The sequence below is a fragment of the Cervus elaphus genome, chromosome X (genome assembly GCF_910594005.1).
Source record: "Cervus elaphus chromosome X, mCerEla1.1, whole genome shotgun sequence".
In the NCBI taxonomy this organism is placed as follows: Eukaryota; Metazoa; Chordata; class Mammalia; order Artiodactyla; family Cervidae; genus Cervus; species Cervus elaphus.
Window position 1 is genome coordinate 144,094,865 of NC_057848.1, and position 18,838 is coordinate 144,113,702.

Sequence of the window (18,838 nt, forward strand, 5' to 3'; positions counted from 1 at the left end):
ATGTAAACAACTAAGTAAAACCCAGTATTGTAAGTGCTCTGGGAGCACCGAGGGCTCAGTTCTGTCTGAGGGACTAGAGAGACCTTCACAAAGGAAGGTGAAGATAAAGGCTGAATCAGAGTTTTCCAGGCTGAGAGAAGGAGTAAGGATAGACTTCCAGTCTATTGAGACCATGAGTTATGTGTGTTCAGAGCACAGGAAGAAAAGAACAAGAGAGTAGTGGAATGGTAGCTGGAAGTCACTGTTGAAAGGGTTTTATATGTCAAACAAAGGAGTTTATATTTATCCTATAAGCAGTTGAGCAGTGAGGGCTTTTTGAGGAGGAGATGATGGAGAAAAATGATTGTAGGCAGGGAGCTAAAGCCATGGAGACTGACAGAAGGACAGTGCAACAGTTTGTTGAAAGATGGCCAGGTTCTTAACTAAGGATCCCTTACGCAAGTGAAGAAGGGCTGAAGAAATGGGAAGGTCACTGAATGAATGAGGCCAGGGAAGATGAGAGAACGAGGAATGGGGAAGCATGAATTTTTTCACTAGGGAACTGGGACATGACAAGTAAACAAAAACCATAGAACATACAAGAAAAGCTACTAAGCAGCCAAGGTCAATGGACAGAGAAAAAGAACTATGTACTGAGCGTACTGTTGTTTGCCCCAGGAGATTCAAGTGAAAATTTCCTATATTGCTTTTATGTATTTACTTTCCAAAAAGGATTTTAAAAAAACATAGCAGTAAGATTCCTATAGTAGAAATAGTAAATCAATGAACATAGTAGGGATTAGCTTAGTTGATATAATTGAGCTTCAAATTTGGTTTCAGGTTCCCTGCAGGCAGGGGGCTAAGAGGAAACAATGATTTGTCTCTCTCTCATTGTTGGATGAAAGAAGTAAAGAAACATGACTATCTTTGTTTAAACCCAGTGTTGGTTACACATCCTTGACATCAGCCCAATTGTAGTGTTCTGTGGAACTCACTTTGGTAAGAACTACAGTTCTGTTCTCATGTCTCTGCAAACGGAGCCTGGATTTTTCTCACAAAGTAACTTCTGATTTTCTCCAGTAGGGAAGTCCTACAACCCCAGAGACCAAAATGATTTAGTCTGGAAAATTCTAAGATAGGTATTGAATTATCTCCCATAAGATTAGATAATTATATGAGGGCTCTTACAGAACATCCCGATGGGAGTGACCTGGCTTTGCAATCAAACCAGCAAAAAGAAATTCTACCAAGAACTTGACAAAATTAATTTGCTATATGGAGTTCTTAATTGTTGTTAGCTGATTGACTCTTGAAATATGTATACCAAAGACAGGAACTTTGGCTTCTACAATGATTACTGTTGGAGTTTTGCTTTCTAAGTTGTTAGATGCAAAGGTTAGTTGTTACTTGAGGCCTCTCCTGGGTTGTGGTACAAAAGTATATTACCAACACGTGGGAAGATATTAGCAGGAATGCAGGTGTAACATTTATCTCAATGACATATTGAAGTATAAATTTTGAACGTATTTGAAGTATAAATTTTGAAGGAAATGGCAACCCACTCCAGCATTCTTGCCTGGGAAATCCCATGGACAGAGGAGCTTGGCAGGCTCCTTTGTGCACAGGTTCACAAAGAATACAGTCCTGTATAATGCTACATGAGGAAGCTGATTCCTTTTCTGGCACTGAAATGTTAGAGGAAGGATAAACGATGAACCTGTCAACCTTGCATGGCTTGGTACATAGCAAGGTTAAGCTCACAGTACCCATGGCTAATGGAGACATCCAGGAGACTGTGGAAAAGACAGGTCTGGAGGCTAGAAGTCTAGATTGAGGTGAGAAGTAATGGGTGGGGGAGGTGAGGTCATGGGCTTGGAGGAGGTGGAAGCCTAGAGAGAGGACAGGGTCCTCCTAGGAGGAGAGCTTATGTGGAAAGAAGACCAAGGACCTCCTGGTGTACTGGATTGGAACTGGCTATGCCCAGTTCTCCACCAGTAGCAAAGTTAGAAATGGTTTCCTGCTTTGTATTAATTATATACTTGGATGACTTCTGCAGATTATCAAACCCTCCCCTTTTTCCCCCCTGCTTTGTTAATAATTAAAGTTCTGTATCTTCAAGTCCTGGGTTACCTTTTGGTACCACTCTGTCTGCTAACTACAATTTATAGGTAAATCCATATGATTCTTTTTCTATAATTTCTGAGTAACTCCAAGTGACTGTTTCAAGGATAGAAATAACCTCTATTCTTAGCTTAAACACTGAGCATAATTCACAGCCCTTTTCCCCAGTAGTATAAGGTTTGTCTGCAGGAAACTAAACAGTATCCCACACACTAGAAGCTGAGCTGTTGAATGGCCAGGGACTGTGTCTCACTTATCTTTCTCTCTGTAGTGCTGGGTGTAGAAATACGTGTTCGTTAAAGGAATGGATAAATGCACTTTGGACTTTTCTTGTGCCCTGCCAGATTTTTTGGCCGGTTTTCAGCTGTCTTCTTTGTTTTTCTCATGTCATATGTTATTGTTCTTTGCCCCCAATCTTTAATAAACCTATTTATTTTCTCCTTTTTAACTTTGGCGTATAGTTGATTTACAATATTGTGTTAGTCTCTGCTGTACAGTAAAATGAATCAGTTGCACATATACATATATGCACTCTTTTTTAGATTATTTTACCATACAGGTCATTCCAGAGTGTGAGTAGAGTTCCCTGTGCTATATAGTAGGTCCTTATTAGTTATCTGTTTTATATATAGTAAGTAGTCACTTCTTTTTATTGCTGAGTAGCACTCCATGATGGCTTCCCTAGTGGCTCAAATGGTAAAAATCTGCCCATTACCTGTTTTATATAAAGTTGTGTGTGTGTGTATCAGTCCCAATTATCCCTCTCCTCCCTTTCCTTCCCTGGTAACTATAAACTATTGGTTTCTGCATCTGTAACTCTATTTCTGTTTTTTAAGTTCATTTGTATCATCTTTTTTAGATTTCCCATGTAAGAGATATCATATGGTATTTGTCTTTCTCTGATTTACTTCACTTTGTATGATCATCTCTAGGTCCATCCATGTTGCTGCAAGTGGCAATATTTCATTCTTAATGGCTGAGTAGTATTCCACCGTATATGTGTACCACATCTTCTTTATCCATTCATTTGTTGGTGGACATTTAGGTTATTTCCATGTCTTGGCTATTGTAAATAGTGCTTCAGTGAACATTGGGGCACATGTATCTTTTCGAATTAAAGTTTCCTCTGGATATATGACCAGGAATGGGATTGCTGGATCATATGGTAACTCTAGTTTTTTAAGGAATCTCCATACTGGTTTTCATAGTGGCTGTACCAATTTACATTCCCACCAGTAGTGTAGGAGGGTTCCCTTTTCTCCACATCCTCTCCAACATTTATTGTTTGTAGACCTTTTGATGATGGCCATTCTGAGCAGTGTGAGGTGATAACCTTGCTGTAGTTTAGATTTGCATTTCTCTGATAATTAGTGGTATTGAGCATCTTTTCATGTGCCTTTTGGCCATCTGTATGCCTTCTTTGGAGAAATGTCTATTTAGATCTTCTGCCCATTTTTTGATTAGGTTGTTTGTTTGTTGACATAGAGCTACATGAGCTGTTTGTATATTTTGGAGGTTAATCCCTTGTTAGTCACTTTGTTTGCAATATTTTCTCCCATTCTGTGGGTGGTCCCTTGTGTCATTTTCCATTCAGCTGAAAACATTTAAGTTGTTTAGGTTAACCCAGACTTGAACACTTCCTGGGATTATTTTGGGGCTCTCTTTTAAATTCATTGTCTGAAAATCCTTAGACCTGTCTGCATAGTTAATTCTGTAGGCATGTACACACCATATTTCTCTTAGGTACATGGCTTAAAGTTGATTTCTCCATAGTAGGAGAGAACACTAGAAAATTATTGATTTCATTGGGGAAATATCTTTTGTTCTATGAGAAGTAGAATTTTGAATTTAGAACTTATTTTTTATAAGAGCTTTACCAAGATATAATTCACATACCATAAAATTAACCCATTTAAAGTGTGTAAGTCCCTAATTATTAGTATATTCACAGAATTGTGTAACCATCATCATCACATAACCAACTTTACAACAATTTCCTCACCCCAAAAAGAAACCCCATACCAGTTTTCAGTCACTCTCCATTTCTTCCAAGACAACCACACTCCAGCCCTAGACATGCAGACTTTGTCTGCATGGATTTGTTTATTCTGGACATTTCATATAAATGGAATCATATAATAGGGGGTCATTTGTAACTGACTTCTTTCATGTAGCATAATATTTTCAAGGGACTCTTACGTTAGAACATGTATTAGTTCAATTGCTAAGTTGTGTCTGACTCTTTGCTACCTCATGGACTGAACCATACCAGGCTTATCTGTCCTCCCTTTTCTCCCAGAGTTTGTTCAAACTCTTGTCCATTGAGTCAGTGATGCTATCCAACCATCTCATCCTCTGCCTCCCTCTTCTTTTGTCCTCAATCTTTCCCAGCATCAGGATCTTTTCCAATGAGTTGGCTCTTCGCATCAGGTGGCCAAAGTATTGGAGTGTCAGCATCAGCATCAGTCCTTCCAATGAACATTCAGGGTTCATTGCCTTTAGGATTGACTTATTTGATCTCCTTGCAGTCCAGAGGACTCTCAAGAGGCTTCTCTAGCACCACAGTTCTAAAGCATCAATTCTTCGACACTCAGCCTTCTTTATGGTCTGACTCTCACATCCATACATGACTCCTGAAAAAACCATAGCTTTGACTATGTAGACCTTTTGTTGGCAAAGTAATGTCTCTGCTTTATAATACACTGTCTAGGTTTGTCATAGCTTTCCTTGTGAGGAGCAGCTGTCTTTTAATTTCATGACTGCAGTCACTGTACACAGTGATTCTGGCAGGAAAATAAAATCTGTCCCTGTTTCCATTTTATCACCTTCTATTTACCATGAAGTGATGGGAGCAGATGCCATGATCTTCATTTTCTGAATGTTGAGTCTCAAGCCAGCTTTTTCACTCTCCTCTTTCACCTTCATGAAGAGGCTCTTTAGTTCCTCTTTACTTTCTGCCATTACAGTGGTGTCATCTGCATATCTGAGGTTGTTGATATTTCTCCAAGCAATCTTGATTCCAGCTTGAGCTTTATCCAGCCTGGCATTTCACATGATGCACTCTGCATAGAAGTTAAATAAGTAGGGTGACAATATGCAGCCAATTTGCATACTCCTTTCCCAATTTGCAGTTAGTTGTTCATGTCTGATTCTAACCTGATCCATATCCAGGTTTCTTGGGAGACAGGTAAGGTGTTTTGGTAGTCCCATCTCTTTTAGAATTTTCCACAGTTTTGTTGTGATCCACACAGTCAAAGGCTTTAGGGTAGTCAGTAAAGAAGAAGTAGATGTTTTTTGGAATCCTCTTGCTTTCTCCATGATCCAGCAAATGTTGCCAATTTAATCTCTGTTTCCTCTGCCTTTTCTAAACCCAGCTTGTACATCTAGAACTTCTCAGTTCCTGCTGAAACCTAGCTTGAAGGGTTTTTAGCATAACCTTGTTAGCATGTGAAATGAGCGCTATTGTATGGTAGTTTGAACATTCTTTGGCATTGCCTTCTTTGCAGTTGGAATGAAAACTGACCTTTTCCAATCCTTTGTCCACTGCCAAGTGTTGACAAATCTGTTTACTTACTGAGTGCAGCACTTTAACAGCATCATTTTAAGGATTTTTAAATAGCTCAGCTGGAATTCCATCATCGCCATTAGTTTTGTTTACAGCATGTATTAGCGCTTCATTCTTTTTTATTACTGAGTGATATTCTATCATATGGAAATACTACATTCTAAAACATTCATTTGGTAGTTGATGGACATTTGAGTTGTTTCCACTGAATGGCTATTGTGAATAGTTCTGCCATGAACTTTTGTGTATGAGTACTTGGACTTTACAGAAATGATTCTGTAGTTTCTGTCATTGTAATAGAGGAGACCATAGGATCAAATACAGCAAGAGTGTATAGCAGTGCATGCCAGGAAGTGAAAAATAGGCCAACAAGATAAATTTACTGGGAGAATTTAAGGCCAAGTCTAACTACTCACAAGGGACTCAAGGCAGGACACACAAAGCTTAAAATTATGATTCTCTTTGAGACTGTTACAGCTTTTTGCTGACCACAGACAATGAAAGTTTGATATTTTACTGTATATGTTCGAAAATTGAAACACACTTTTCCCAATGGTACTATTCCTGGAGACCAGAATTCCTCACTTCTAAAACCTTTCTAATCTTAGCATGTTTTTTGGATGGTTAAAACTAGTCACTGTCATACTTGTCTTGGGTTTTGCCTGTCTGCCTTATTTCTAGGTATAATGGGATTTTTAAAAATGAACTCTTCTTGTTTCAAACCTCCGATTAATACACTTATTCTTAGATAATATTATGTTAGTCCTTCATCAGGAATTTGATCAAATTTGAAAATAAATCTCAGTCATTGAAGATAAAAGCAGACTAGAGTCAGTTAATACTGTCAGGTTCTATCTCATGGAACTTGAGCAAGATATAGACTGCTATGTCAAGGACAACTCCTGAGAATAGAGTATATCTAAATACATTAACCCTGTAAATTTGGTCTGAACAGTTTATTACAGTAATCTATGGATAAAATTTTATCATGTTGTCACATGCCCAGCAAATCTGGTCACATCTAAGGAAATCTCATCTTAGTGATCTTAGCTTAGTGATTTCATTTTGCCCAGATGATCAGCTGTGATACACTTTACTACAGCAAAGATGATGGAAAATACAGAGTAATTCCCAGATTCTGGGGTAGCTACAATAGTGATGACAGGGGAGGACTAGAATTAAAGAAAATATGATGAATCAACTTATAAGTGTTCTCGAGCTACCCTATATATATAAAGAGAGAGAGTGTTGTTCTTTAGTTGCTCAGTCGTGTCTGACTCTTTGCAACCCCATAGACTGTAGCCTGCCTGGCCCCTCCATCCATGGAATTTCCCAGGCAAGAATACTGGAATGGGTTGCCATTGCCTTTTCCAGGGGATCTTCCTGACCCAGCTATCAAACCTTCATCTCCTGCATTGGCAGGCTGGTTCTTTACTGATGAGCCACCAGGGAAGCATGTATATATGTGTGTGTGTGTGTGTGTGTGTGTGTGTGTGTGTGTGTGTGTGTGTGTGTGTGTGTGTGTGTGTGTGTGTGTGTTTGTATGTGTGTGTAATATATATATATTATATATATATATATAGTGCCAAGCTCAGTAGGTTTTACTAGATTGCTGTTCTTTCAGACAGTTTAAGTGCTTTCTTTTGGTAAGTAGGGATTTCCCTGGCAGCTCAGACGGTAAAGAGTCTGCCTGCAATGTGGGAGACCCGGGTTCGATCCCTGGGTCAGGAAGATGCCCTGGAGAAGGAAATGCAACCCACTCCAGTATTCTTGCCTGGAGAACCCCATGGACGGAGGAGCCAGGCAGGCTACAGTCCATGGGGTCACAAAGAGTCAGACATGACTGAGCGACTTCACTTTTTGGTAAGTAGCTTTCAGCACACCTGAGTTTCCAAATCCACAAAGTAGACAATACAGAGAGAAAGAAGTCATGATAATTATGAACACTTAGAATGGGCCGGGCCTGGTTCTAACAGAGCTGTACATAGAGACTGTAGACTGCACTGGCCCACTGAGCCTCCTGACATGCTAAGAGCTTAGGACAGTTTTCTAGCCTCAGCAGTTGGCATAGCCTGGCTTTGAATCAAGGTCTTTCTGACTCCCAAACCATTCTCTCAATCCCTCTTCTAATTCCGGCTTCAGCCATAGGTTGCAAAAGGGACCAAAAAGACAATGTGTCCAAAGAAAAAGTATCTCACGTTTCTTGACTTGATTCAATATTGCTTTTCAATGCAGATATCACTGGAAGAAATGGTACATGATTATAAAATCCCACTGAGGTTTATTCAGTAGGAAAGGGGTTGGAAATGAAGAGCTCTGAATGCATTACAAGGGGACAATGCTAAGAGAGAAGGATTCGAAACAAGAGCCTGGGGGTTCCTGCCATTTTTACTGTTTTGCTTAAGGCAAACCTAAAATATGCATATTTTTACTTCCCACCCTGTGAGCGGCTCCTTAATTAACACTGGTAGTGCCAAGTCATGTTAATGTCTCTTTTCCTCTGGTTGAGGGGTATTTTTGACTTTATGTTTGATAAAACTTTACAGTATAGCTTTAAATATTTCAACTATAATTGAAAAAGGCTCTGTGCAATTTCCAGTTTTTAAAATACCTCACGCTTGTGAAATGTGTCTTTGCCTTTTTTTTTTTTAGTAACTGCTAATTTGCCGGATTTATAGTTGCCGTAGTAGTTCTGTGTGATTTACTACATGTGCCCAAATCCACATTGGTGGATATGATTTAGCAGCTTTTAATACTGTACGAGGGTAAAGCTAGATTTCTCTGGACCTAATCTTTTTAGAGGCAAACCTTTGTAGTTGTTCTTGCTTTATGAAATAGATCTTACGTGTGCTCATGCTTTGATATACAGTTGGATGTGTTAAGACTGTTAAGACCATGATCACTGAAAAGTGATCTCCATACAACTATTTAATTACAGTAAGGAGGTTCTATTTAAAGAGTACATGAACTGCATTGAAAACACTTGATTGACAGCAGTAAATTAATCGAAATTACACAAAGATTGTTGTAATGTTCTTTATTACAACTAGCAGAGAGCTAGTTATGATTGCTAGAGGGGCCGGATGCTTTCATGTTTTCAGCACGTGGAGGTAAAGCCAATTTGATTTCTCTCTTTTCTGTCTCTTATGTCCATTAGCTAGTTAGGAAAAAAAATATTTAATGCAAATTTGTATCTGGACCACCACATTTATACACATGATGACATTAAATTAATCAGATAGATATACATAGTTGTAGAATGGGGTTTTTTTTTAAGCTCTGTGGAGAATAAATTAATAATGGATGGCAGGCTTTTTTTTTTTTTTTAGCACGACTGGCTGCAGGAAGAAATTGTGGTGACAGAAACCATGTGAAGTGAATTTGAATTAGTGTTCTTTAGGGAGATACCAGAGAAATATAATTTACAAGATAATCAAGAGCCTAAATAGATTCTCTGTGGAGTCGGCATCTGATTCCTGACATATATTCATCTATGTTGAAATGACTCCACAAATACCTTCTAACAATTAGAGAGTCAATAGAGGTGAAATGCGCATGTATAACTCCAAGAAAAGCAAAATATATATCAGTAATAATACACATCGGCTGCCAACTGTTAAAATGAGTAGATTGTATACTTGTGGTTAAGGTTTAAAATGAGTCACCTTGGAACAGTGGTATCTCATTGATCTTTTATGGGAATGCTATATCACCTACGTGCTTTATAAATACTGTGTCCAAAAAAATGTAGCATTATGATATACTTTAAAGGGTACTGACATAGATGTTTTTAAATATAAGAAAATGACTTAAGCCCTTTTGCCCTTATAAACTATTTCCCAACCCCTAAAACCACTCTGTAACCATGGCCACATTTATTAGGAAATGTATAGTAAAAGTTATCTCTAATTCAACTCTTTGAACATCAGTTTTTTCTTGGTAATCTTGAAAATTTATAAATACCTGTAAAAGAGAATTTAGACTCTAAAAACTTCATATTTTACTTGGTTTCTGGCGAACATACCTCCTTTTGAGCTATTTCTGGCCTTTTTAGTCTTTGCCATGATAGCTTGTCCTGCCTCAGAACTTCAGGGGAAAAAAGTATTCTTTCAAAATCAGGCCTGTTATTCAGCTTAATAGAAGTTTTATGTGTGCCACATATTTGTTTAGGAGAAGGTACTTGTTTGGTTCATTGGACCCTGTTGTGGTAAATTTAGATTTGAATGAGTGCTGAGGAAACCTTGATCAGATATTTACAAAATCAACATGTCCTGGTAGCTTTCTGATTAATATAATGTTAGCTTTTGCTCTGAGGCGGCGTCTTCTGCTCCTTCCATTTTTTTCCAGTGGTAGGTCATATATAGAGTGAAAAAAATTAAAAAGTCATAACTGTGCTTTAAAACAAGATAAACATCTCTGTGGACCAGAAATGGCGGGTTGGGCAGTAGTATGTGGGGCTTAGTCAGTGAACTTTCAACTCCTGTTGGAATAGCAGTAATTAAAATGCAGAGTCGGACATGACTTAGTGACTAAACAACAGAATTCTCCTCACCAGCTCGGGGCACAGAGCCAGATATTTGAAATCAGGGTCCTGCCAAAACACACCTGGAGAGAGACATACATATACTCACTTATATGAAAAAGTTGAAGTGTTAATCACTCAGTCATGTCCAATTCTTTGTGACCTCATGCACTGTAGCCTGCCAGGCTCCTCTGTCCATGCAATTCTCCAGGCAAGAATACTGGAGTGTGTTGCCATGCCCTCCTCCAGGGCATCTTCCCACTGAACTCAATAGACATGGTAAACTAGGCTAGACCCAGAGGAAGTAAGGAATTGAAAAGAATTCTGAGGACTTCACTATACAAAGTAGTAAGAAAAACAGATAAATATAAATAAGCAATTAAGAAAGATAGGGAATGAACCATAAGGCTGTAAAATATACCTAGTACAAGGTTCAGAAGAAGAGAAGGGAGGAAATGGCAGAGAAGCAATAACCACCGAGAATCTTCCAGAAATGAAGAATGATGTGAGTCTTTAACGAAATGGTCTCCTGAGAGAAATTTCAAACATCTGGGAAGGCAAGAAAGGCCTGTGTAGAGCAATTGGTATTCTTTACAGCTCAGCTTTGGGAAGTCCTGACTGATTCAAATGAGTTCTCTCTGTTTTTCACTGGAAAACATAAAAACAGAAATGCAGTGTGTTGTATATATTAAACCATGGTTTCTGAACAAGGGCGCTTATAAATAACTCATTAAAGGAGAGCTTCATGGAAACCTAGGCCCAGACGAACACCTCTCTGGAAAAGGTAGATAACTTTGTGAGAAATAAGAGGTAAGACGGTAGTCATTTGTTGTACTATTCTGAAACCCATGTCTAAAAGCAATGTTTTCAAAAAGATCATTGTGGATGACCCACTCTGGTAGAAAGAGTTTTGAATAGGATTCTACTTATAAAAAGGTGTTTTCAGTTGGGATATTTCAATGAAGGTGGATTTCTTTTAGGGGATACTTCAAGCAGAAAAAAATAGATGATAATTTCTATCAAATGAAACCCTCTGAAGAGTGGATGATGCTTCAAGTTCACAGAAACATTTAGATGATTGTCAGTTAAGTGGCCAGAAATTGGATTTAATTAACATGAGCTACTTGTGTTGGCTTACACCCAGCGGACCTATGTACAGAATCTAGCTAAGGGTAAACTTATTTTGATAAATTTCTTCTTATTACTGCTTTGTCAGAGCAGATTGCTAGGAAACAGACTACACACATAACTCTCTGTGAAGATTGATAGCAGACAGAATTTCAGTCAATACAAATAGAGTATATTTCTGTAAATGAAAAAGATCATTGATTTCCCTGCATTACTTGAAACAAATTCCTGGAAAACTGGTAACATTAGGTATAGGGTAAATCTTTGTGCATGCTAAGTCACTTCAGTCGTGTCCTGACTCTTTGTGACCCTATGGACTATAGCCCACTAGGCTCCTCTGTTCATGGGATTCTCCAGGCAAGAATACTTGAGTGGGTTGCCATGCCCTCCTCTGGGGTATCTTCCCTGGGTAGAACTTCAAACAAAAACAAAAGAGATTAGATTGGATTGAAATAAAATCTTCTTTGGTGTGGAGGTCCAGCATTTTGAAACTGGGTGTTCTGGAAGATGTGCCATCCCTGAGGAATGCTCATTCCAGGTATGGAGCAACAGAAAACATTTTCCTAAGAGGAAAAACCCTCTTGCAAAACAAGAGCCTCTGGAGACACAGGTTTGATCCCTGGGTCAGGAAGATCCCCTGGAGTAGGAAATGGTAACACGCTCCAGTATTCTTGCCTGGGAAATCCCATGGACAGAGAAGCCTGGCAGGCTATAGTCCATGGGGTCGCAGAGAGTCAGACACGATTGAGCACACACCGATAACAGGAAGCCTGATCATGAGATTATTTTTCCTCCTCCAACTGGACAAGGGAAAAACTCTTCTTGACTGCTCACTACTTCTCATGTCCTTTCCCATTGATAGAGATCTTCCACCTTTGTGGCTAGGACATTCTCTAACCCAATGAAATAACATCTGTGAACAATAGAAATCTACCATCCTATTTTGGTGTTCATTATATCTGGAAGAAGGATACCAAGAGTTCTAATCATTTGCTGGGTACCAAATAACAGAAGTGCCCTCCGTTGGCATTCTCAACAATTTGAAAGCAAGAAGGAAACCCATACTCCTAAATGTCTCTATTAAAAAACATAAAAAGAAAGGACTTAAGTATTCAACTTAAAAGCTAGGGGAAAAACACAGTAAGTTATAGGAGATTATTTGACATAAAAGGCGCCTGGGGTAACTGAAAAGCTTAACCACATTCCTGATGTAAAGACTCAATAATGCAAAGTCAGCTGTTTCCATTTTATTCTATACATTCAGTGTCACTCAAACCCTAAATGTCAACAAGGATTTTCCTGGAATAGGAAATCTTGACTCTAAAATCATAGAGGTGATCAAAGAGGTATGAAGAACCAAGACAATTTTATGGCAGAACGAAGTGGGAGTGAGAAGGCCTACCAGACCACAAGATATTCATGGCCATAATGTGGAATTCACACAGGGACACACAGATAATAAACCAACCACAGAGAATAGAGACCTCCGAAGCACACTTGTGTATTTATGGGTGCTTGATGGACTGTAAAAATGCCATCGAAATCAGTGGGAGTCGGGGAAAGGTGGACTATACAAGGCACAGGGCTGGCTTAATAAGTTATCTACGTCAGGGGGAGTCAAGTTAGATTTCATGTTCACACCAAACAAAAGATTCTGGGTTAAGTTGTAAATGTGAAAAACAGAGTTGTTAACTATAAAATGTAGGTGTACGGGAGATTTTCTTAAAACATGACACACAGAAAACATGGAGGAATGTTTTGAAATTAAAAATCATTGTAGAATAGGATGCCAAGAGTAAAGGTCAAAATCAGCTGTACTAATATTTGGCCAAGAGATAGTATTTGCTATGCTATAATTGGCAATAAATAAGCATCTAGAACATATCCAGAATTTGCATAAGAAAAAGACTACCCAGTAGGGAAACAGGTACGGAAACATTAAAAGCCAACTAAGATGAAAAATGTTCATCCCCTGGGAATTCCCTGGCTGTCCAGTGATTCTGTGCTTTCACTGCCAAGGGTGCGGGTTTGATCCCTGGTCAGGGAACTGAGATCCCATGATCTGTGTGGCACAGCCAAAAAAAGGTCAGCCTCACCAATAAAACGTACCCGTCACCCGAAACTTACATGTTTGGTAATGCCAAGTATTTGATGAAGATGTGGCCAAATGGAAAACCTCACTCACTGCTGGTGGGAGAACGAATTGGTATAAAAACACTTAGGAGAGCAGTTTGGTGATCTTTGGCAATGTTGGTGGTGGTGCTGGAACCCAACAATTTTATATCTACATTTATTCTGTAAAGAATCTCTCAAACAGGTATTCAAGGAGACCAGTAGAAGGAAATTCGTTGTGTCGCTGTTTGTATTAGGGAAAAGTTGGGAACAACCTAAATGGTCTTTGACAGGAGAATGTTGATGGCATATTCAAGCTGCCAAAGAATGTTGAAGGCAAAAAGCAACTCTTAGAATGGGATGTACATGCTTCAACAAAGTTCTTAAAGTTTAGGAACATGCTATGTTAAATAATGCTATTAGATTGAATCACATGAAACGGCCATTTATGTAGGTTTAAAAAAGCTGAATATCACTGTCTTTATTAAGTTCAACCTAGTAATGATGGATATCATGGTAATGATGGACATGGAACTCAGGATGGCATTATCTCCTTAGGGGTAGCGGTGAGCAGGGAACTGACATAATAAGGAGAACTTGTGGGGACGCTTCAGCTGTAACTGTCATATTTTATTTCTTCACAATTTTGAAGAAAATATGGCATATGTTAAGTTTATTAAAGCACCATGGTGGGTACATGGGTACACTTTTACTATGTTCTTCTACCATGCTGTTGAAAATATTTGATGATTTGTTTAAGCAAACCCAAGTGTCAATAGAAGTATAAGAATTATAATCTGATGACAGTCTAAGGCAATATTTACACAATGATTAACTCCTTTGCTGCTTAATTATGTAAACATAGCACTCACAAGGCTTTTAAGTATAGAAGATTGAAAAGCATCTCCCCTCACACACACCGGGCAGACGCTTCAAACTTTATTTTGTTTTTTGTTTTTGTTTTTTTTTCTTTAAGCATTGCTAAAATCGTCATCATAAAAACCATTCATTAAGTGCCTCTCTTTTGCTTGCTATTGTGTTTGGTGGCGGTCAGAAATATCTCTCTGCCATTAGTATAAGAAATCTGGTGATGATATTCAACTTCCTTTTTCTTGTTTTTTCCCTTGTTTTTTTCCCCCACTTCTTTGATGCCGAATAGGAATCTGCAGGCAGAATATGATCGTCTCAAGGAGCAGCATGAACATAAAGGCCTGTCCCCACTGCCGTCCCCTCCTGAGATGATGCCCACCTCGCCACAGAGTCCCCGGGATGCTGAGCTCATTGCTGAGGCCAAGCTACTGCGTCAACACAAAGGCCGCCTGGAAGCCAGGATGCAAATCCTGGAAGACCACAATAAACAGCTGGAGTCCCAGTTACACAGGCTCAGGCAGCTGCTGGAGCAAGTGAGACACCCCTCTCTCTAACATGGGATCTTTACAAAAATCCACTTTCCCCTCTTACAACTAAGAACCAGAACTCTCAGTCCTTTTCAGAAATGCAGCAAACATTGATTTGGTCATTATTCAGTGTGTGTTTTGCCAAGTGCTAGATAGCAAGGGATATAAGAATAGGAATGAAATGAGCATGTCGTTTTATGTTGCTGCCAGATTGTGTCCTATGAAAATGTGTTTTATTTGACCAATTTAAAATTCATCATGGGAAAAAAAATGCAGAAAGGTTTCCACTGGTATCCGAAAGTGAAATTTTTACCTCTTGAAAATCAGGAGCTCTCTTTTTTGTAGTTACTCTTATTTTGTGGTATGCCTTTGGTTCCTTTTGATAATCCCTAAAATATTTAATTTAAGTGGCCGTTGAAAATGTAGCAGGATATTGCACTGTAGGAGACCCTTCCCTGCACATAGTCCTGGCTTTCTGGGAATTATAAATTTTGAGATATGGTCTCTCCATCTTATTGCATAATACTTCACAAAAGTATGAATTTTCCATTACATTTTTGTGGTCTCATATGGGCTTCCCTGATAGCTCAGTTGGTAAAGAATCTGCCTGCAATGCAGGAGACCCCAGTTCAATTCCTGGGTCGGGAAGATCCACTGGAGTAGGGATAGGCTGCCCACTCTAGTATTCTTGGGCTTCCCTTGTGGCTCAGCTGGTAAAGAATCCACCTGCAATGCGGGAGACCTGGGTTCAATCCCTGGGCTGGGAATATCCCCTGGAGAAGGGAAAGGTTACCCACTCCAGTATTCTGGCCTTGAGAATCACATGGACTGTATAGTCCAAGGGGTCACAAAGAGTTGGACACTACTGAGCGACTTTCACTTGCACTTCATATGATTTCACCATTCTCACATGACCTTCTACATCTTTCAGTTAGTGTAATGATTTTTTTCTATCTTATTCCACTGTAGCTGTAATGTCTTTCAAACTTTTGAGGGGTTATGATTCAAATACAAAGATAGTATCCATGGATCTTATCAACTGTAAACTTTCCCAACTTTAACTGTCTGTGGGAGATTTCTAATTAGGAAAAGTCATAATTTCAGATTCTTGAGTGTCTATAATGGGTTTAAATTTATGTATTTGTTTGAGTGTTTATTATGGAAAATAATTCTATTTTCTTTGGATGCCTTAGCCCCAGGCCGAGGCCAAGGTGAATGGCACAACGGTGTCCTCTCCTTCTACCTCTCTTCAGAGGTCAGACAGCAGCCAGCCTATGCTGCTCCGGGTGGTTGGCAGTCAAACTTCAGAATCCATGGGTAAGTGTCTGTCTTAGCTACTCTTGGATTTTGCCATCTCTTAAGGTCTGGAAATGGTGAACTATTTGCAGCAACTTTTAAATTGCCTGCTCAATTATTTAATGTCAGTTATGGACCAGAGGTTGTCATGAATGCCTTAGGGGTACAGAGATGAAAGACACAGTCCCCTCACCCTCTAAGGTCTGGCTGTTCAGTTACTAGAATAAGGCCACGTGGTATTAGTTTCAGTCCTTTGGGAGATCTGAAAAGGATTTTTGATGAATTGATATCTGTGAAGGGTTCAGAAGGATGGAGGAGGAACTGAGCATTTGTTGAAGATGGAGAGATGAAGGCCAAGGACAGGAAAGAGCCAGGGTTCCAGACATTAGAAAGATAGGATCCCGGCAGGAGTGGGGGAAAGTAAGGCCGCAGAGGAAGGTTAGGGTCACAATGTAGTGACGTGAATACTGGGCAGAGGTGTTTGGTCAGGGTCACAGAGCCACTGAGAATCATTTAGCAGGTAAGAAATAGCTGTAGAGATGTACTCTGGCAGCTTTATCTGTCCCAGAGTAAAACTTCTATAGTTTGAAAGACTAGTGAGAAGGCAGTCACAAAGGCCAAGTTATGGGACTTCTGAGGCTGCTTAAGAGATGTCTGGGATGGGATAGGAGGAGATGACTGTGACTTATTTGAAAGTAGAGTACCCAAGACCAGGGGTCTGACTGGAAGATGTAAGGAAAGGAGGGGAGAGGACTTGGTTGGAAGAAGATGGTGATCCTTTTGAAGGTGGAGGTCCTGTCTTTGAGGAGGTGGTAAAGGGCAATCTGGAGAGATTTGAGGGTGAACCTCACAGAATGGGGAGCTGAAAGGTATGAGAGGAGAAATATAACACAGGGGCATGGTTTCAGGGCCTTGGGGAAGACCTCCATTTAGTTGATGGGGGGAGTAGTGTTGGAAGGTGTAGACACACCAAGTCATATTCTCCAGACTGAGAAGGAACGTTAAGACCAAACAGTGAAGCAGGTAACTCCATAAATGAAAGCCAGCTTTCATTTCTTTTGTGAAGGAAGAGGAGATGTTTGAAGTTGTTTTCCCAGCTTTGCCACACCGCAATGATTTAGGGCATTGGCTGTTCTTGCCTCCACCTGAGATCTGAATCGAGCTAATCGACTGTTGGGACTGTAAGCAATAGCTCAGCATCTGAAAACATATGCCTTTGTAAAGTCCTTACATTCCCAAAACAATGGAGTTTTAGTATGTCTGTTGTTATTTCCTACTGCAGGATTTTCTCTTTTTTTGAAGTAAGCCCAGCCTGAGAAGCTAAGTCGCATATTTGAGAGGTGAGATGCAAAGCCCTGGGTGCTTAGAAGTATTAATTATTTAGACCTGTCACCATGAGCCCGGAGGCAGCATGCCTATGAAAGCACCCAAATTCACCTCAGGCCATCGGCCTGATGATTTGTGGAGCTCAGAGAATCGTGGCAGACTTAAATACAAGGACAGAAGTGCATTTGCCAGTGGCTGAGTTAGGCTAAGAGATAACTTGCCAGTGTCAAATGGATAGGCTCTATTGTTAGTAAGCTTGTTCTCTGAAGAGACTGAGTGCAGAGGTGATTCCCCCCCACCCCACTGTTGCTGTTCATTTGCTAAGTCGTGTCAACTCTTTGTGAACACATGGACTGCAGCACACCAGGCTTCCCTGTCCTTCACTAACTCCCTGAATTTGCTTAAATTCATGTCCATTGAGTCCTCACTGTAAAGAAGGGGGCAGGGAAAGACCCTCTTCTTGAGAGATGCACATGTATTAAAATAAATGCAGTGTGTGTCCTCATGCTTTGAAGCTCCAAGGTGTGATAAGGCTGGGATTTGCTGAACCATACTCTGGTAGAATGCCACATTCTTGTAATATATAACCCCAGGACTCTGGAAAGAGAAGTACAGGTGAAGTCATACTGGGTGATCTATCTAATGAGTTGGAGTGTTTCCTCAAACCATGACATACTTACCAATGGTAAGTCTCTGTGTACCATGTGGGTGTTCTATACATTTTTTTTTAAATGGGATGGTGTGCTGTGAAGCTCACATTATGTTTTAAAATAAGACAAATAGAAATGGACAAAGTCTGTCTTCCTAACAACTTATCTCTGACTCCTTAACTTGTACCCAGTCATTCTTTTTAAAGAACATTTTGTATTTTGTTTGTTTACACAATGTTAAAAGTTTCCTTCCCTGCTTAGAACAATTTCAAACTTAGGGCAGAATTGCAGGTTAGTCAACATTTTGCCAATTTGCTGTATTTATTTATGTTTGTTAACATCTTTGAGTCTGTGTGTGTATGTGTATGTGTGTGTATATATACTGTATATATTCCTGTTTTATGTGCATTATAGTTTTACTCATTGAATGACTATATTTCATACATAGTAACATTTCATCCCTCAACATTTTAAGATGTATCTTCCAAGGTGAAAAATATTTTCTTACATAGTCACACTCAGGAAATTAACACTGATATACCACTATTATCTAATAGATAATTTAGATTCAGATATCCCCCATTCTGCCAATAATATTCTTTCTATTAATAGCCTTTTATCTTTTTTCATTTAGAAGCCAATGAAAGGTCACCCTTGGCATCTAGTTGTCATGTCTCTTGAGTTTCCTCTAATCTAGAACACTCCCCCAGCCTCTTCAGATGTTGCAGGACACTGGCATTTC

General features: G+C 39.5%; 1 protein-coding gene across 14 annotated transcripts in view; it reads left to right on the forward strand.

Moving 5' to 3' along the window:
* Positions 1-18,838, forward strand: part of DMD (dystrophin) — a 2,565,910-nt gene that overhangs the window by 2,513,853 nt on the left and 33,219 nt on the right. For all 14 annotated transcript variants that reach the window (XM_043895268.1, XM_043895262.1, XM_043895270.1 and 11 more), the window contains 2 exons: positions 14,587-14,830; positions 16,018-16,141. In XM_043895268.1, coding sequence (XP_043751203.1) covers positions 14,587-14,830; positions 16,018-16,141 — 368 coding nt within the window. The remainder of the gene's footprint in view (positions 1-14,586; positions 14,831-16,017; positions 16,142-18,838) is intronic.